The 19,767-nt window shown below is 52.1% G+C and overlaps 1 protein-coding gene and 1 long non-coding RNA gene across 13 annotated transcripts in view; one reads left to right on the top strand and one right to left on the bottom strand.

The window, feature by feature from the left end:
- Positions 1-9,600, bottom strand: part of LOC308555171 — a 110,009-nt gene extending 100,409 nt beyond the window's left edge. For 2 of the 11 annotated variants that reach the window (XR_013998499.1, XR_013998500.1), the window contains exons 1-2: positions 6,462-6,847; positions 5,778-6,000 (exon numbers count right to left, since the gene is read on the bottom strand). This is a non-coding gene — a long non-coding RNA (uncharacterized lncRNA). Of the gene's footprint in view, positions 1-5,773; positions 6,001-6,104; positions 6,218-6,461; positions 6,848-8,693 lie in introns of those variants that run through there. The other 9 variants (XR_013998497.1, XR_013998498.1, XR_013998501.1 and 6 more) reach the window with 9 other exon arrangements.
- A 291-nt stretch (positions 9,601-9,891) lies between these two features.
- On the top strand, positions 9,892-19,549 carry NR2F1 (nuclear receptor subfamily 2 group F member 1). 2 transcript variants are annotated; one of them, XM_081133128.1, is made up of 3 exons: positions 9,892-10,433; positions 12,893-13,420; positions 18,481-19,549. In XM_081133128.1, exons 1-3 carry the CDS (start codon positions 9,974-9,976, stop codon positions 18,759-18,761), a joined length of 1,269 nt encoding a protein of 422 aa, XP_080989254.1. In that variant the 5' UTR covers positions 9,892-9,973; the 3' UTR covers positions 18,762-19,549. The 2 variants fall into 2 exon arrangements, with proteins under 2 accessions (XP_080989254.1, XP_080989255.1); XM_081133129.1 differs by lacking the exon at positions 9,892-10,433 and adding an exon at positions 12,002-12,217.
- The last annotated feature ends 218 nt before the right edge of the window (positions 19,550-19,767 follow it).

Genomic DNA, 19,767 nt, shown 5'->3' with positions numbered 1-19,767 from the left:
TTGCTCCCCTTGAAACTGGAGTTTCTCTGTGACTTTTTTCTTTGTTTTGGTTTATATTTTTTCTTTTTCCCTTCCTTCTTTCCTATCTTTTTCTCTCCTTTCTTTTCTAAAGTTAAGCCCAACGGGTCCAAGATTTGTGCACAGTGAGTGGAAAAAATGTGTTAAACGTTGGTTTGATGTCCCATCGGAGCTTCCAAATATCCAGCGGCTGGGATTCTTCTACTTAATTTAATCTTTATTGGACAGGGCGGCTCCTACCTCCTATTCACCAGGAAACCCCGGGAAACTATCCGTAGGTTTTCAGAATGGAGGGAGGGAAGGAGAGAAGTTAAAAGGGATTAATCCTCTCCCACCCAACCTCGAACTTTGGAACTGTGATCTCTGGTGGGGGGGGGGGGGGGGCTCAAGGTCCCAGCCCAGACAGCCGCGGGTCTCAGCATCTGCAGCAGGGGGTGGGAAGGCTGGCAGGTTGAGATGGGGACCTGTAGCCCTGGTAACCAAGTATTCCCTGACAGGAATTTATAGCTAAGTGTCCCAGGCTCTGGGAGCAATTCGAATTTTACTTAGAAGAACATAGGGCTTGGGGGGGGGGGCGCTTCTCAGGAGGTAAAGCCCAGTGCTTTCAGTCCTAGAAATCAAATGTCCTTTTCTGGCTAGCCATTCATACTTAACCACCCGAGGGCTGTTTCTCCTTTTTGAAGTAAATATAACACCTAAAGAAGACAACTTAGGTGGTATTTTAGTCAGCATATGAGACTTTACTAAAATAATTCTAATTTCAAAACAAATTGTAATCAATTGCTCAGCTTCAAAGATTTGGAGATATAAATCTGTAGTAAGAAAAACTTTTAAGTTGCCTAATGTCAGACTCTTGTTTTCCACTTACATATTGTGTTTTAACCAAATCGATTCCAAGAAAGACCCAAAAGAAAAAATGTTGGGGAGAACTTGAAAGTAATAGTCTCGTCTCACCCCATCACCTCCCACCTGTCACACAATCTCTACCCTTGAAGAGAAACCCTTCCGTCAGTGTGGCTTCCAGTTGAAATAAGATGTCTTCACTAAAAGGCTGTCCATCGTGTTCTCAATTATTTGCTGCTTTTCTAGAAGCATCCCGAGAGCGAGGGTAAGAAAAAGCTGAAGGAAGGGCCAGCTGAAAGCATCACCTAGACTTGGTAGGGACTCCTGATATGGGTGCGTGTGTGCATACTGTGTATAAGGGCAGACAGAACCCTCCCGATCCACAGCCCACCGAATGTGTGGGAGACATTTACATAGACATCATGCACCCCCAAAAAGCTCTAAGCACGTGTGCGTGGAGATGTCGTCTACGCAGACTTAGCTAGCTGTCCACACACATGCATTCACTTCTAAAGGCAGTTTCGTTGCTCCCATAGTTTCTTTCCATTAAGAGCGATTAGAAGATGTCTATTCAAAGTTGCTGATCCAGAGAGAAAATAAGAGTAGATAAAAGGAGATTTCAAGTGACCTCCTTGTCCCTTTCACACCAACCTGAGCCCTAGACTAGCCAAGGATCAACTGACACAAAAGCCCTTTCCTTTTTCTTTTCAGCTTCAGAAGATTTCATGCAAACGGTTAACAATAAAACATAGAACTGTCCTGGAGTTTTGTTAGATCATGCATTTGGAATACCTCATTAACTCCTCCCATAGATGGGCTACGTTTATTATCCACTTCTGAAATGGGTAAATGAAATATGCATAGCGTAACAGAGGGCCCAATTATTTACTGCTCCGTGGGGTTTGTTTCAGGGGTGTACTACAGTCATCCTTGCACATCTAAACTTTACCTAAATCCCCTCTCTCCTGGCCAGTGGAGACTGATGGAGGACACTGTAATAAACATATCTTTCCACTGACAGTTTAGAAGGAAACGTTAGGTTTATTATTTAGATCAACTTTCTGATAGGTAGATACAAGTGAAGCATGACGGTAGTTACCAACAGATCTGCTGGCTCTGTGAGCCAGTACTTTCCCACTAGTTTATTTTATAGGCAGTGAAGAAAGTGACATTAAAAACTCAGACATATTTGAGCAGTCCTTAATCGATGAAGGTCCGACTCAAATCTACTTCTGATGGGCTAATCCTGTAGTAAAAGAAATCTGTGTTCTGACAGGTAATTATTAAGGAAAATGATTATATAGTGTAGTTGATGGTATTGTCAGGGTACTTTAACAAGCCTCAAACTCATTTCAAACCCAAAACTTTTCATCCGAATCCAACCCCTTTTCTTTGGGAAGAGGCTTGCAGTCTTTCTTCACTCAAGTTGGGCATTTAAAATACGTTTTATAACATAAAAGTCTCCAGTTGCTTCTTTCTTTTTTGCATAAATGCATTTAGCTAGCTATGACTTGGTTTTTACAAAAAGTAAGTATCTGCCCTCCCCCTTTCACTGATGTGCTAGGAATGATTGTCACTCTTCTTCCTATAAAAGGCTCGTTCTGCATCCAGAGGTCAATACTCGCTCTCCTGACATCCTCCCATGGCTACTCCTGGGCCTTGTGACTTGGGGCCCAAGCAGAAAACCAAAGTGCTTCCCTTATCTCTGTCTTCCAAAACATGCGCTTTAAATGGCCGGTTCGTGATAGAAAGCTAAACCTCTTCTAAAGTGAAGCACCTATCTCTGGGTGTCAAAGAAGAAATACCCAGGCTACCAGAGTGACAGTGAGTATGGGAGTCTGCTGGATCCCGGGTTCACCTATGTGAACTGCTTGAGCGCAAGCAGCGAGGCAAAAGCCACTCCCAACTTGGCCTTTCCACCCTTGTTTTCATGTTGTCAAAGAACAGAACTTTTTACTGCTGGGAAGCCACAGACTGAGTTCAATCTTTTGGGAGGGGAGTTTCTGACATAGGCCAGGCTTTTGTTTGTTTGTTTTTGTTTGGTTTTTAATAAGTTCAAAACATTAGGCAGGCATTCCAGTGGGTCTCTCCTCCCTTTTCTTCAAAATATCTATGCAAGACCATGTTAAATACATCTTCAACTGCGTCCTTCCCAGCCTTAATCTCATGCCAAGGGAGACTAATTGATTCGGCACCTTTAAAATAAGCTCTTTGGGAAAGGTCTGCAGTAAGATCAGAATAACTGACCTTTCTCCCAGTGATTGCAGGCATGTTCATCTCTCCAGATGGGCTTGATAAAACAGGGTTATTTCTGTTCTGTGGTCTCACTAAACAGAATAATACCATTTTTAATGATTTAGAGGGTAGGGAAGAGGTATGGGAGAGAATTTTCTACACATATCTGGTCATTTGTTGGGTCTCAGGGCTCTTGAACTAGATTTAGAAAACGTTTTTACAAGGACACCTTTGTTCAGTGTAATTTACCAAAAAGCCAAAATGAATGACCCAGTGAGTTTGGGGAAAGCAAAATACCAATATCAAAGAGGTCATAGGATTAGCAAAGAATGGTTCAGCATTCTTCAAAAGAAAGATATTGGGGAGGGGGATAGTCCTCAGTTGGAAGACTAGTCCTCTGCTTAGATCCAGACTCTGGGGCCTGGAATGCAAGTCGACCCTGTACGTGCAGCCACAGATCTCTGCTTCTCTCCTCCCACCAGGTCACAACTGTTTACTGGCTGTCTGGCTAGGAGAGATCAAGGGTTGTGTGGAAGGTCTTTTATAAGGTGATTAAGGGCAGGCCACGACTCTAGCAATCCAAAAGGGGCATTATAAGCCTGATTCCTCTCTCGGAAGAGAGGGATTCCTTCTCTTCATTTCTTTGGTGGACCACACTGGAGACTGTGCACTGAACTGGCCTGCAGGGAAGAATAAGGCAGAGGAAGACGTGAGAAAGGAGGCCCAGGAGTCCAGGCCCTCGCGAGGCTTTTCCGGTCCCTAACCCGGCCTCACCAGGAGAGGCCCTGGAGAGGGCCGAGCAGACACGGCCGCAGGGCTGGCGTTCTCGAGCAGGGCGCTGAGGAAAGGGCCACAGCGGTCTGGGTCCAACAGCCAAGTCCACAGGCTGAGAGATTCAGTTCAAAGTCTCACTTGTGCAAAAAGGGAGACAGATTTGAAGAGAGGACGGGTGAAAGATGGGAGGGAAATTGCAACTGCGTTTTCTGCTTTCTGCTGCGGCAGCTGTGTGCCTGGACGCGTGTGTGGAACTGCACAATTGGGGGACCTACATGCTTCCGCAAAACATGACCACTTTTCTATTAGGTGCCCTACCGAACAAGAGTATCATCATCCCCCGATTGAGCGCAGGGAGCACAGGCCCTAGGACCAGTGCTCCGGGTTGAACCAGTAACAAATGAAAGCCTCGTAGAGACTAAGCCAGAGCCCCCAGGAGTCCCCAGGACCCCAAACCCTCGGCGGAAGCCATTTTGCTGGTGGGGTTGCGAGCACCGGTGGGGGCGCTCCGCGGGTGAGAAGACGGGGTCAAGGAGCACAGGGTCGGGAAGAGAAACTGAGCCCCGAGTGCCGCTTGGGCCGAACGAGTCCCCGAAGGGGACAGCGCCTCTCCTCCAAAAGCTTAGGTTTCTTCCTGCCCCGTTTCGCGACAAAGTTGGTGCATTTGTTCCCCTGCTCGGAAAAGCCGAGGGTTTGCACTGCTCCGAGCACCGCCACCCCAGCATCCACCCTCCGGGCCCCGGGCCCGGGCTGTGTGCCCCTCCCTCCCTTCCTTCGGGAGGGGGGCAGCGCGTCTCCGCATCCCTAGGGTCACGCGGGATCCCAAGGGCCTCTTCCAAATTTGGAAGTTCAGTGCGGGGCTGGCAGGAGGGGCCCGCAGTGAGGGCGGGTGCGCGCCGCCGCTCCCGTCAAGTTTCAGCTCCTTCTCGCGCCAAGCCTCGCCCCCAGCCTCCGCGGCCGCACCGAGGCCAACCCTGCTCCGCCGCCTCGTTCCCGCGCCCACCAAGCCGGGGGGAGACGCTCGGAGTCGGCTGCCCCCGCCCCCCGCGCGCCCGCCCCGCGCCCGCCCCGCGCGCCCTCTGACGCAAACGCGCGCCCCTGCCCTGCGCGGAAGAGAGCGCTGTCGTAGGTTTAATTCAGGCTCTTCCTTTCACACACGCCCCCTCGGTCCCCACCCCCGCGAGGTGACCCCCTCCCGGCCCTCCGCCCTCCAGCTCCGGGCGCGGAGGCTGGCGGGGCTGCGGGGCTGCGGATCGCGCGCTCTCACCGCCGCCGCGCCGCCGCGGGCTCTCTGCTGGGGAGAGCGGCTTGGTGTCCCTTTTAATCCGCTGACACTATCGCCCACATCAAACAGGCAGCCATCGATCGTGTTACGTTAGGGGATCCCGTTACTAACGGCGCCCGCAGGTGGGCGGCCAGAGCCGAGCTCGCCAGGCCCCGACCGCAGCCCGGCAGCGTGCGGGCCACAGGGCCGGGCCCGCGCGACTCTGCCCCCGGCTCCACCGCGGCTCGAGCTCCGCAGCGGCGGGGCGCAAAATCTGCCGGTCCCCTGTCCCCCGTCCCTCGCCCCTGCTCTGGAGGCCCTGTCGCTGTTTCCCCTCGGTTGGGGGGTGGGGGGTAGAGGGTGGAGCAGGGGGGAGACCTGTTTTGAATTTGGACTAACGCTCGGCTGCAAGATCCTCAGCTCCGCGGCGGCGCCGCGCCCGCTCTCCCCGCCTCCGCGCAGCCGGACGGAGGCCGCGTGAGGGCAGCTCCCGAGCGGCCCGGCGGAAAGTTCTCCCGGTCCCGCCCCGGCCGCCCGGACCCCGGCCCCGGCCTACGGAGGCCACTGGAGCCGGGGCTGCCTCCTGGCCTGCCGGCGCGGCGACCCCGAGTTCAAAAGAAACAATAATCGTTGCGTTACTTGCCTGATGGGCAGGACTTGGCGGAGTCTCGCTTCCGGTGCCCACGACTCACAGTCCAAGGTCCGAGGGCGGCTGGGCCTGAGGACCCGGCGTGCAGCGGACCCTCGAGTCCCTGGCGCTCGCTCTCGCCTCCGCTTCCACGCGCCCGGCTCTCTCCTCGTTCGCATTCCTCCTCTGTCTCCCTCTCTGCCCGCTGCCTCTCGTGCCCTCGCCTGCTGTCTCTGCACTGTATGGGGAGTAAAATTTAGAATGTATATAGAGAAAGCTGGTTCTTGTTCTCTCTCTCTCTCTCTCTTTTTTTTTTTTTTTTTTTTGTCGTGTTCGTTTCACCTTTTAACTGACCAGGAGACGTGAGTGCGTTTATTTGGGGAGAGGGAGAGGGACAGGGCGAGGAGCCCCTGCTGGCCCCCGTCGCCTCCTTTCCACCAGCCGCGTACAATGGGCCGCGGCTCGCAGAGCGCATTGACTGTCTCTCCGTCATTCGCGCTGGAGGGGCTGTGGGGCAGGCACGCAAAAGCCTTTATTCTGCTCTTTAAAATAGTTGTTCCTCACCAAGCGGTCGCCAACTCCCCACTTGCAGGCTGGAGAGCCTGGAAAGCGCAAAACGCACCCCCAAAGCGCAGCGCTTCCCAAACCCCTCCCTGGTGAAATTTAAAGTGAGAACGGGTATTAAAAAGCACACCCTACCTCTGTCAATACAGCGTGGCCATTTACTCCCACCTTTATCTGAGGGCCTGTTGAGGCTCGGGATGCTGGAGCCGAGACAAACTTTTACGCTCTCCCGAGTAGAGGGGCGGGCGGGCGAGCGCGGTCCCACCCCCGGCGGCGGTGGCGGCGGCGGCAGCGGCGGCGGCTTTGTCACTCCGCGCCGCTCTGCGCCCGCCAGAGCCTGCCTAGGGGAGCGATCCCAAACCGAGGGGGGGTGCGAGTGTGCGATTGGAGAATATGTAACTAATAGAAGTATCATTTTCCCCCAGTACGATCTTTCAAGTAAAAAAAAAAAAAATCCATTGAAAGAATTTTCAAAGTGTTGTCTTCATTTGGAGAAAAGGCACAGGCTGCCTGCGGAGAGGAAGAAGGACCTGGCTGTGCAGCTCCGGGGCGCGGCTCCCGTCCGCTAGGTGGCAGCCGGAGCCAGCGATTTCCGCAGGCCCCGCGGCCCGACCCGCTCCTCCCGCCCGCCCCTCCTCCCGCGACCAATCGCCTTCGGGAATCTCTCTCTCTCTCCCTCCCTCCCTCCCTCCCTCCCTCTCTCTCTCTCTCTCTCTCTCTCTCTCTCTCTCTCTCTCTCTCTCTCTCTCCCCCTCCCCCACTCCCACTCTCCCCCCATTTCTCTCATCTTCTCCCCTTCTCGTTCACTCGCCCCTTTCCTCTTTCCGGGACTCTGGCTCCGCCGCACTAACCTCCCCACCCCTCTCCCAACAATATGAGGACTTACTACTGTTTTCTTAATAAAATTATTGGAGCGTCGTTTGGAGTTTGGGACAGCCTGAGGATATCAAAGAGGGGGAAAAGAAAGAAGAAAGAAAAATCAAATTGATTGTAAAGTTTATTTTTAAAATCAACTCTGGGATCAATAGAAACCGTTGAATTCAGGTTGATTTCGGGAAATAGCTGCAAATTCCACGAGTGTCTGGTCGTCATTAAACCTTTAAAACCAAGTTATACTTAAGGAGCCCTAAACAGGGAGTCCCTATCTACCTCGTTTCTTAAAAGGATATAAAATAAGCACAATCCACTCTTGAAATCTGCTTCTATGTGAAAGAAGAAAACAATCCAAACCCAGTGTATTTCACGAATCATTAAGACGGTGAGAGTTAAATTCCCATTTTAAAAATTCCTAACATTTTCGATGACACTCTCTTCAAGCTCATACAACCTAATTTTAAAAACTTTTCAGAAGAAATCAACATAATTTCCTTCTAATTTGCACATGGCAAGGCATTCTCCCCCTCGCCATCCCTTCCCCCCTCTGGTGTTCCAGTGTGAGAGCGTGTGTGTGTGTGTGTGTGAGTGTGTGTGTGAGTGAGTGTGACCACAGACGACCCATACTAATCAGGTCTCAGAGTAAATAGCAGCGCAGGGCGATCTCAATGTAAATTGCGCTTGTCAGAAGCACACCCCCTCCCTCACTTTCTCTCCTCCCCTCACCATCCCCGTCAGTAGGTAGAGGGGGGGGGGGGGGAGAAAGAAAAAGAGGAGGGGGAGGGGCTCTCCAACCAATGGCGTGCGGGAGGCATGGCTAACCTTAGCCTCCCATTTTCTCCCCCCCCCCCCATTCGGGGCTCTGACCAGTCAGTCGCCTTTGATTATCAGTTGCCAGCAGCCCTTCTCCTGGCTCCTTGACACGAGCTCCATATAAGGCAGCGATCTCCATAGAAACGTGTCAGTTTCAATAGTAGTGTCAAAGTTCACTATATACAGACATTCGCGCAGATCCCCCTTTCGGAAACGTCGCTCCGCGAGTCCTCCCGTTTAAACGCATTCAATTTCGGGGTCTCTCTCCCTCTCCCCCTCTCCCCTCCTCCTCTGCTCCTCGCAGCCTCCCGCTCTCCCGTCCCCGCTCCCGCGCTCCTTTCTCTCTCTCACAGTCCCTATTAGTTGTTCCCCGCGCGCTCCGCTCCGCTCCCTCCTCCCGGCCTTTCCGCTCGATCCCGCAGAGGAGAGAGGGCTCAACTTAAAAAAAGGCAGGAGGCGGAGGCGCCCGGCCGCAGTCTTCTTATCGTTATTTTATACATCTATGATTTTTTTTTGGAGGGAGGGTGTTGGTTCCCGGCTGAAGAGCACTTATTTAAAATCCTAAAAAAAGAACATTTTTGGGCGACCTCCAGGGTTTCCTTAACGAGCTCTGTGTGCTATAGCAGAAGAAGCAGACGAAGGAGCAAGAAAGGAAAGAAGAGGATTATTTATTCGACCTACTTTGGATGTCTCTCTCGCTCGCTTTTTTTTTTTTTTTTTTTTTTTTGCAATTCTTTTTCTTCTGATTTTTGTTTTTTCTGTTTCGCTGTGAATTCGTCGCCGGCGTGAATTATCTCGTCTTTTTCTCCCCTCTCGTCACCTCCCGAAAGAAGAAGGCGGCGAGAGCCCGGCGCCACCGGCACAACAAAAAGAGCAAAGTGCGGGCTCCTCCTCGCCGGCCGCCCCCCGCTCTCCGGCCCTGCCTTCCTGAATGGCTGGCGGCGTCCGGCCCTGGACCTGGCCCCCCGACACCAGCGCGCCCTGATCGCCGCCGCCAGCCGCGCCCCGCGCCGCGCTCGGCTCGCCGCGCTCCCCTCCACCCCGAGCCCAGCGCGGGCTCCCGCCGGGACAGCGGCGGCGCGGGCGGCCCCGACCAGGGCTCGCGCTCCCGCGGCGGCCGCGACTCCGGCTCGGACTCCGGCCCGGGCCCGGGCTGCTCCCGCGGCGCTCGCCGCTGCGGCTGAGGCGGCGGCTCGCGCGGCGCCGGCGGCCCGACCGCCTTCCCCCCGCCGCGGCCGCCCTCGCGGTCCTTCCTCTATGTCGGCTCAGCCCGCGCTCGGCGCGTAGCCGGAGCGGCCGGCGGGCGGGCGGGCGCCTGGCGCGGGTGAGCGAGTGTGTGCGCGAGTGTGTGTGTGTGTGCGCGAGTGTGTGTGTGTGCGCGCGGGGGTGCGGGCGAGGCGGAGGGCGAGTGTGTGCGCGCGCCGTGGCCCATGCCCGCCGCCCCCGGCGCTGCGCCCCGCGCCGCTCCCGGCTGCCGCCTGTGCCATTTCTGATTTTGCAACTTGGGGAAGAAGAAAAAAGCGAGAGAAGGGAGCTTGCTCTCTGGGGGGGTGGGGAGGGGGGGAAGGAGAGCGCGGCCCCCCCAGGATCGGAGCGCGGGGGGGAGCGGGCGAGGGGAGCAGGGGTGTTGCGGGGGGGGAGCCTGAGAGCCTGGGGGGGCTGCAAAAAGAGAGAAAGAAAACAGCAGGAACCACAACAAAACGCCAGCAGGGCGGGCGGGCGGGCGCGCGGCAGCAGCGGGGCGGCCGAGGCAGTAGCGGCGGCGGCGGCGGCGGCGGCGGCGGAGGCAGCGGCCGGTGCCCGGCTCGGGCTCGGCTCCCGCGACCCCGGGGCGCCCGGTGGGCCCCCCGCCCCCTCCCCCTCCCCCCTTCCCCTTCCCCTTCCCCTCCCAGCGCGCCCGCGCGCCCCGCGGCCCTCGGCGAGCAGCTCGGCTCCCCCCAGCGCTCCCCGGGCCCAAAGATATGGCAATGGTAGTTAGCAGCTGGCGAGATCCGCAGGACGACGTGGCCGGGGGCAACCCCAGCGGCCCCAACCCCGCAGCGCAGGCGGCCCGCGGCGGCGGCGGCGCCGGGGAGCAGCAGCAGCAGGCGGGCTCGGGCGCGCCGCACACTCCGCAGACCCCAGGCCAGCCCGGAGCGCCCGCCACCCCCGGCACGGCGGGGGACAAGGGCCAGGGCCCGCCCGGCTCGGGCCAGAGCCAGCAGCACATCGAGTGCGTGGTGTGCGGGGACAAGTCGAGCGGCAAGCACTACGGCCAATTCACCTGCGAGGGCTGCAAAAGTTTCTTCAAGAGGAGCGTCCGCAGGAACTTAACTTACACATGCCGTGCCAACAGGAACTGTCCCATCGACCAGCACCACCGCAACCAGTGCCAATACTGCCGCCTCAAGAAGTGCCTCAAAGTGGGCATGAGGCGGGAAGGTGAATATTTCTTCTCTGCTTCTCTCCCTGAGCTTCGCCCGCCCTCCCGGCCTCTTTCTTTCTCTGTCGCGGGGGAGGCTGCTGTGCGGGGCTGGGGCTCCCGCAGTCCCGGCCCGTCCCAGCTTCCCCCGTGCCCGCTGCCTGCCTCCCCCGGCCCCCCCCAGCTCGCTGCCGCTGCCTCCCCCTCCCGGCCTGCGCTCCTCTCCCGGCTCCTCCACCCCTCTCGCTGCCTGCTCGGGATTGTGTCCCCGGGATCGTGAGCTGTGGCTTACAACCCCCTTCCTTCCTTCCTTCCTCCTTCCTTCCTCTGTCTTGGATGTGCTCGCTGTGTGTCTTTCCCGCGTGTGCGTGAGGGTGCTTGGGGCTGTGCTGGCATGAACCTGGGGAGGGCCGCTTACTTCCACCAGACAGTTCTGTTTCTGTGTTTTTGCACCCCACTTTCCCCTCTGCCTCTTCCTTCCCTTTATTTAAAATGGGGGGCGGGCTGGGGACTGGAGTACCCCGAGCAGATTCCTTGCTGCAGCATCCTTTTGGAAGCTTAGCGTGGAAAAAGAGGAGTGAGATTTATTGCACTTGTAGGTCTAATTAGGGGAGAAGGGGGGGCTTCTGGCCTGTTCACTGGTTCCCTCTCCTCTTCACGGAGCTGGGGCCGCCTCCTCCAGAGCTGTGGCCTTGTTTTCACCCCTCTACTTTGAAAGGAAAGTTTGTGACTGAACCGTGCTTTCATAGTTGTGTCATTTTTTTAAAAAGCATGGTACTCATTTTATTTCTTCATCAAACTCCACCCTCTGCTTAAATACTGCATACAAATTACAATTTACAACGGCATTTACTGATCCTTCTGATTTGGCTATAATGCATAGACTGCAGCTGGCATGAGCTTCCACATCATTTAATCCCTGTGTTGTATGGCTTTGGTTTCTTTTAACACAACTTTTGATGTTGTATTTAGATATGCTTCATGTTCATGTGGCAAGAGAGGCAGCACTTTTCTTATAAATATATTTAGCCATTTACAGTTAAAGTTTATCTCCTGACAATCATTAAAGATGTCTTATAGTCAAATTATCGAACCAGTCAATTTTGCAGAATGCAGATTACTCCTTCTTGTAATTGACTTTAAAATTATATTTTATATGCCACAGGAAAAGAAATTGAATTCCGTCAGATCTCAAAGAGCAGGCAAATATGACGACTTCATTTCTAGCTCCAGGGAGATTTTGTAGGCATCTGGAAAAAAAAAAAAAAAACACACAAAAAAAAACCAAAACTTTGAATTGTGCTCTCATTTAATTGAAAAATAACTGCCAAGTTCAAAACTATAATTAGAAAAAAGTATTCTAGCCATTATGTTTAAAGAGTTGAAATTGCATTGGGGCTTGCATTAAAAATAGAGTCAAAGCAAATTTAAGAAAACAGTGCACAACCTGAAATAAGACAGCTACGTGTACATGGACATATCTATATTAATTTGTTGGGGGGAGAGTTCAGTAGCCCTAACTTTTCCTAAAGTTGTCTTTGTTTACATGGCAATTTAAAACGCTGGCACTGTTGAAGTAAAACATACACATTTAAAAAAAAAAAAAAAAAAAAAAAAAAACTTTGGTCAGCTTTAAGAACTCAAAGCATGCTTACGTTTTGCATTCAGATGGTTAATGAATCCAGTGTTTTGCAGTTGCAAGCTCGTGCATTCACTGGGCAAAAGCTGGCTGTAGGTTGCAGTGGCACGGCGCAGGACAGACATTAATTATATTTCCCACTTTTTTCAATAATGTTTGGCTACTGTAAGTTCAACTTTTTCTTGAAATTTTTCAATTTTCTGTTGCTTTTAACAGTGAGAACTTTGTGTGGGGCGATGGGGGAGGAGGGAAGAAGGGAGGGTACAGGATACTTGCTTTCTATTGAAAAGTTGTAAGTGGTTAGTAGCATATGTGACTTGTATCTATTTTAAGGATAATTCTATGGCATTTTTTAGAGAATATGGGAACATTTTGAGCAAAATGTTGCTTGCTTGCAAATGAAGAGGCAGCTAGGCATCTGCCTAGAACCACAACCTTTCTCTGGTTTCTCCTGTTTATTTTCTATCCCGATTTGTTTCACTCTGGAGGGGTGAGTGGGATTTCATTGATCTGCGGGTGTTACTCCTTGGTGGTGGAGGGGTTGGGTGGTACTTTCTGGGCCATGCCGGGCCTGGGGGCCCTGAAGTCAGGCCTAGTTCTGGCAGGGCTGGGGTGGCCAGGTGCGCTGGCGATGACTGGGCATTTCGACCCGCGGAGCAGGAGGGCCTCACCCCAGATTTCCTCCTGGTGCGGACTGAGAGAGCGAGCTGGAGAGAAAATGCGCGGGGAGAGCGTGGCTGCGGGAAGAGCCTCCGCATTGTGTCGGGTGCTTTGCGGCGCGGCGATGTTCGCAAGCCCCCTGGATGCACATTGCCTCTTTTCTCTCTTTCTTTTTGTCAGCGGTTCAGCGAGGAAGAATGCCTCCAACCCAACCCAATCCAGGCCAGTACGCACTCACCAACGGGGACCCCCTCAACGGCCACTGTTACCTGTCGGGCTACATCTCTCTGCTGCTGCGCGCGGAGCCCTACCCCACGTCGCGCTACGGCAGCCAATGCATGCAGCCCAACAACATCATGGGCATCGAGAACATCTGCGAGCTGGCCGCGCGCCTGCTCTTCAGCGCCGTCGAGTGGGCCCGCAACATCCCCTTCTTCCCGGATCTGCAGATCACCGACCAGGTGTCCCTGCTGCGCCTCACCTGGAGCGAGCTGTTCGTGCTCAACGCGGCCCAGTGCTCCATGCCGCTGCACGTGGCGCCGCTGCTGGCCGCCGCCGGCCTGCACGCCTCGCCCATGTCCGCCGACCGCGTCGTGGCCTTCATGGACCACATCCGCATATTCCAGGAGCAGGTGGAGAAGCTCAAGGCGCTGCACGTCGACTCGGCCGAGTACAGCTGCCTCAAAGCCATCGTGCTGTTCACGTCAGGTGAGGCTGCAGCCGCCGGGAGCGCAGGCCGCGCCCGAGCCTCCGCGCGCCCCGCGCCGCCCGCGCCCGCCCGGCCCGGCCCTGCCCTCGCCGGACCTGCGGCCTGGCCGGGACCTGCGGCCCCCGCGCCCGGACTCGGCCGGCGGCGCCGCTGCCATCTTGGGAGCGTGGCGGTGCGGGAGAGGAGGCGGCGCGATGCGGGCAGCGGGCGGCCTGCGGGCCTAGCGGCCTGGACCCCCGCCTGGGCCCTGGCGGCGGCGGGTGCATGTCTGGGGGGGGGAGGCGGTGCTGTGGACCCGTCTGGCTGCGCGTGTGTGCGGTGTGCGTGTGTGTGCGTGTGCGTGTGTGTGTGCACGCGCCAGAGCTCATCGTTTCTGGGGGTGGAGAAAGACGGGGAAGAACGTGGGAATGCGGCTTTCTCCTCGGCGTGGCACGCTCCCGGGGTGGGCCTCCGACAGAGGCGCGCGCGCGCACACGCACACGCACACACACGCAGGTGGAAGGAGAGGCACACGCACAAGAAAATCATAAATAATCCCGCTTTATTGCTGCCTGATTTTCCCTTATCGGAAACCATTCATGTTTGCAGTTGCTGGGGTTATTGAGGGTCGTAAAAAACGGATTCGATCTAAACAAGATAGATAAAAACAAAAGCAATCCTGTAGAATCCGAAAGTACGGCGGGGCTCCGCCCCGGAGATAAATCTCACCGCCGTGCAAAACACCCGAACATCGGAAATTTAACAGAGCGCCTTAAAAATATCAAATTAAATGTAGGCGGTGGTAACATGCATGTTAACAATTTCTCTTATGATAGATGGTTCAAATTAACTTCCAGGAAAGTGCATTAACGTTGCCTTTGAAGGCTCTGGTCTGAGCCTCTGAGAACACTGCCCGCCTTTTTTATTATTGTAACCTGCAAGAGGGAAACATATAAACACCCGGGACAGCAGGTAATGGGGGAAATATAAACAAAGCCAGAAGGGACGCTGGTGGGGAACAGAGCTGCTCAGACTGGGCCTCGGCCTTACCCACTGTGAGTAGGGTTAGCTGCAGTTTTACCTCCATTATTGTCACTATTGTTTTTAATTCCTTCATTCAGAGAACAAATAAACTATCCTAATAAATCTAGCCTAGAACCAGGACACTCAAGTGCCAAATTAAAACCATTCTTGAGCAGAGATGGCAAAACCCCTTTCCCAAGGCCTTGTTGAACACTAAGCAGTGGTATAATCTATCAATATTTCTTGGCTTTCATGCGTGAAGAATCGTATTTACATTGTATTAAAATGACTCTTAAATTTGCACAATATTGTAATGTAGCAAATGTAGTATTAATATCGATCTGAACAGCAGATAATTTATTTAGACAAGAGCATCTCATTTGTATGCAGGGTGGCCAGAGCCGTGGACTTGGACTGCCCCCCTTTTACTTTCAGTGCATATACAGGTCTGCTAGTGGGAGAGGGAGTTATTCTTTGCAAGACGATAAAGTGAGAACCTTAAAACAAATGGAAGATTTATTGAATAGCCTCCTCAGTGTTTGAATGCATTTTATCTTAATAAGTCTTCTTGATAGAAACGTGTTTTTCAAAAGTGACAAAGAGCCTGGGAAGCCATGACCAGGCTGCTTTAGCTCTGGCAGGCCTGGGGCCTGGCTGGCTCTCCACTACACAGCTCTTTAGCCAAATTAATCAGGAAGCAAGCCAGTGTCAGGGAAGCTGGGGTTTTAAAATCTCATCCAGTGAGAGGTGTCTTGAAGCAGAAATGTGACTTGGAGCTGGACAGAGGTCTTCTCAAGAAAGGTCTCCCCTCCCTTTTCCTTGTCTTCCCTAAGGTTCTTTGAACCCCCTTGACTTTTCTGATCTCCTGCCCTTTCCCAGAGAGAGGCAAGGACTGTGCAGGCTGCAGAGAAGACTGTGGAATTATTTAGCTTTTCTTTCAACTTTTCATCCTAAAACATTCCTATGAAAAGTGTTTCTTTAAAAAAAAAAAAAAGTTTCCCCAAAGAAGTTTCTTCATCCAAGCCTTCAAGGTGCAAGGGAGGCCGAGAAGTGAACAATAACATTATTTTGTTGGAAAAATTGCAAGCAGAATATCAGAAAATGGAAATAGAGCTGTCAGTAGTAATTCACCCCCCTCTTTCTTACAACACATTTCCACTTTTGACTAAACTTGTTTTGATTGCCAGCCAGAAGGGAATTCATGGGAAGCCTTCTCAAAGTCATCCAACTTTTGAGCAAACTTTGAATGATGGAAAAGACAGTTTTAGACATATTGTCCAATGAGGTTTGCTCCGGTTAAGTATTTGAAGCTGGCACGGGGGTTCCCTGTGGTGGTTTTCACATTTGGCCTCCGGATGGTATGCTTAATCCTTAATATTCTGGACAGCATCCAAAGACTAGGTCATGACCTGAATTTACTTTTTTTTTTAATTCATTAATTCATACACCTAAATATTCCCTCAAATAAATGAGACCTTCCCTGAAAGAAGCCATCTAGTTAACATAAATACAATAAATCCATTTTCAGTACAATAATAACTTTGATTTCTAGTTATGGCAGCTGATTACATCTATATTTCCTGAACACTAAACTCTTCTGAATGCACAACATGAAATACATTCTCTGCACTACAAAGGCTAAGCCGGGAGGGCCTGAACAGTAATGGTTATTTATTTACATAATTTCTTTTCCATATACTGTAGAAGAAATATTGAGGTTTCCCACATTGACACTACCATATAAAAAGCGAGACATGGATTTTGCACATTCTGACTGCTTTCTTATCTGGGGTATATATAACTCATGGAGTATAAATATGGACTACATTACAGCCCCTGCTCACCTAGCCTTGCTACCACAACCACCCAATCCATCTAAGAGTTCATACGGTCTGTCCACAGTTGGGGGAATCCTGTTGCAGGAATATCCGGCATGAGAATGACTATCTACACTGGGTAGCCAGGCCCGAACTAGGGCTCCTGCTGGAGGGAGGCCATGGGGCTTGCCTGCTGGCACCTGGCAGTCCGGCCAGCTACAGGCATTCTGCCTTCAAAGGAGGGAAGATTTCTAAGCAGCCAGCACAGGGCCCAAGCACGGCTCTCCTAGGCTTCTCTCCCTTGGAGTGGCCTAGCTGGGAGACGGGTAGTGACCCTGCAGTCTGGGGGCCCTCATTGTAAATATCAGATAAATGTTTTACGGACCTGAGGGGATACCATATGGGTCTTCAAAAAATCTGCTGGGGTATCAGTGGGTCCTTTTCATTTTGCATTGTCTGAGGCTGAAAGGGATCCCGTGGCATAATGGGCAGATAATGCATGTAAAGCAAGATATATGTAAATATGAGTCTGCATGGTGGCCATTCAGCAGAGCCAGGTTAGCAAGCGGGGCCAAGGGCAGACCTCAGGGTCCCCTCTCTAAGGAGCAAAGCCCCAAAGTGCTCCTGCCCTCGCCCTGCTAGCCATAAAACCTGACTGATTTCCCAAGTCAGGCTGGTGTAGATGCACCCAAGCAGCTGGCTGGAGTAATTAGACATCTGAAAGGAACTCAGTCTGGGTCTGAGGTCAAAGGACACTTGCCTCAGAAGTTCTTGAATTATCACTAGTTTTATTTGTATTTTTGCTCAAGGCCATAGCCTTATAGATGAAGGTGTTAGAATGCTTTGTAAACCCCAGTTCTTGAAATATAAAGACATAAAGCTCAGAAACTCAGCTGACACAGGTTTCACTTTGAATCACCGGCTATGTCTTCATAGGGTCACACTTGCCCATTCACAAATATATAACGTCCTTTTAGGGGCATTGCCATGCATGAATTTCTTTCCAGATCTATATATTAGCAAACTCTGCCTTTGATCTCTAGTCAACCTCCTGACTGGCTAAGGGCTCCTCTGTGATCTTCCAGTTTTTAAAATATTTATTATTAATATAAGAAACAACATAGGTGTTTGAACTAGGGGAGGAAGCCTTCACTTCATTCCACTGAGTCCACCGTCCCCTTCATTTGCTGGCTTCTAGCTAGCTGATACAGTATCAACTGCTGTCTTGAAATATTTTTAGGAGACCAAGAGGAGCCTTGGTGGATGGGAGATAAACACACAGGTTTTGAGATGCTGTCATTGTGTGTAGGTGCCTTTTCCCCCTTGGTCCTGTAAAGGAAGCCTAGCTCCCCAAATCCCCCCTTAACTCCCCACCTTCCAGTTTTGAAGCAGCAGCAGCAGTAGCTGCCTCTAGCCCAGCTTTGTGTCTGATCACTGAAGATGTCTCCTTTCTACAGCCTGGAGTAACTGAGCATATTCTTCCTGATTATTATACAGCTTACAGAGATGTGACCAATTTTCAATTACTTGATCTAAGGCACAGATAGAAGTGTACAGTCTCACCGAGGATTTGCTGCAGAGCTCTCGCTTGCATGGATAGCGGATCTCAAATCCTCTATTGCTAAAGCATGGGTTTGCTCTGATTCCAGGCACTGCCAGCCCGTGATTCCTCACCCGCTCCTGTGTGTCCGTTCGCTACACACGCTAGGTTCTCCTTGAGGTTTCTGGTTGGGGTCATTTGTTGAGAGGGGGTCTCCAAGAAGCCCTGAGGAACTGCCCTCAGGCTGCATATTTCTTCAGGGCTCCTGAACACCCCCAAATCGGGGGGAAATGGGGCAAACGCCCTCCCTTTAATGAGCCCAGTGGAAGGATGCTCCCCTGCAGGCAGAGGACAGGTTGCTACGCACAGCAAACATGGCTCCAGCATCGTCCATTATTTAATCCAAAGGTGAAACAGGAAAAACAAAGGGACTAGAGAGCTTGCTGCCTCCGCACGTGTGTGCCTCTCTCTCCAGCTCCCCTAGGCTTGGCGGGGGGCTGATGGATTTTATCTGTGTTGGGGGCTGGTCGAGAAGGAGTGAGGAAGCATGGATGGGGTGGGTTTCTTTTATTTTTTCCTTCTATTTCTTTTTTTCTCCTCAAAAAAGATGATTTTAATGGCTTGCCGTCGGTGCCTCCGCTGCCCCTGACCTAACCATGTGCCCACTGCCCTTGTCTCTCCCCCCGCGGCCGCCCGGCAGACGCCTGCGGCCTGTCGGACGCCGCGCACATCGAGAGCCTGCAGGAGAAGTCCCAGTGCGCGCTGGAGGAGTACGTGCGGAGCCAGTACCCTAACCAGCCCAGCCGCTTCGGCAAGCTGCTGCTGCGCCTGCCCTCGCTGCGCACCGTGTCCTCCTCGGTCATCGAGCAGCTGTTCTTCGTCCGTTTGGTAGGTAAAACCCCCATCGAAACTCTCATCCGCGATATGTTACTGTCTGGGAGCAGCTTCAACTGGCCTTACATGTCCATCCAGTGTTCCTAGACCTTGGGCACTTCCCACCTGCCCCCGCCTTCTTAGAGACTCAGAGGACCGGCCGCGGGGGGGCCGTGGACTCCAAAGCCTGGGGGACACCGGGCAGCTGGTGCAGGATGCAGAGTGCTGGGCAGGCTGGGCAGGGGGAGGAGGGCCGGGAAGGCAGGAGCAGCCCCCCCGACAGAAATGCAACCCCAGCTACAATCCAGGAGGAAAAGAGACTCTTTTAGGATCAGATCTGTGAACACATTGGAAAGGAAAGAAAAAGGACCTTGTGTCTGGTGAGAAAAAGAAAACAATCTTTGGAAGAGAGGACCATGAGAATTTTAATAAAACAGAAGGAGACTAATGGACCTTCCAGGATTTATTGTGGACGGATGTGGATATATTCTGTACAGAAAACAACACATGGAAGTGGACTGGATCCTATGTAGAAACACACACACACACACACACACACACACCCCAAACATTGTTATTCATTTTGTAAGATACTAGTCTTTATTTTCATTTTTTGTAAAATTTAAACATCGTATGCACATAAAAAAGGAAACAAGAATTAGGGGAAAATAACATTTTCCAAATAATTATAAAAAATTGTCCTGTGTCTATGTATCTATATCTGTTTTGTATTTTTTTCTGGTTCCAAACCAGATTTCCTGTGATTCTATACTAATAATTTTTGATATAACCCTTTGCTTCTTATAATGAGTGCGATATATGTTGTCAAGGCTGTTCTTCAAGAATTAAAATTGAAGTGAAAATTTAAACAAAAATAAAAGAATTTAGCAAAACCCATGTGTCTGGTTGTTTGACAGGTGTCATCAGTGCAAAAGAACGCTCCAATTAATCTCCACTCCAATTCTTATTAGAATGGGGGGTTAAAAGGGGAGAACTTTTAAGGTCCATTACCAGGTTGGCTAGGTTTATTTCCTAAACCAAGTCGTTGCTTGGTTTTGTAAATTCGGAGAGCCAGGCTCTGTGTGGGCCACGGTGATCAGGGAGGACAGGGAGC

The sequence above is a fragment of the Miniopterus schreibersii genome (genome assembly GCF_964146895.1).
Source record: "Miniopterus schreibersii genome assembly, chromosome: 3".
NCBI classification, from domain to species: domain Eukaryota; kingdom Metazoa; phylum Chordata; class Mammalia; order Chiroptera; family Miniopteridae; genus Miniopterus; species Miniopterus schreibersii.
This window is presented reverse-complemented; position numbering and strand designations above follow the sequence as displayed.

Coding starts and splice junctions, on each gene's coding strand:
- NR2F1 (XM_081133128.1), top strand. CDS start 9,974: ATGGCAATGGTAGTTAGCAGCTGGCGAGATCCGCAGGACGACGTGGCC. Junction 10,434..12,892: donor AGTGGGCATGAGGCGGGAAG/GTGAATATTTCT, acceptor TCTTTTTGTCAG/CGGTTCAGCGAGGAAGAATG. Junction 13,421..18,480: donor CATCGTGCTGTTCACGTCAG/GTGAGGCTGCAG, acceptor GCCGCCCGGCAG/ACGCCTGCGGCCTGTCGGAC.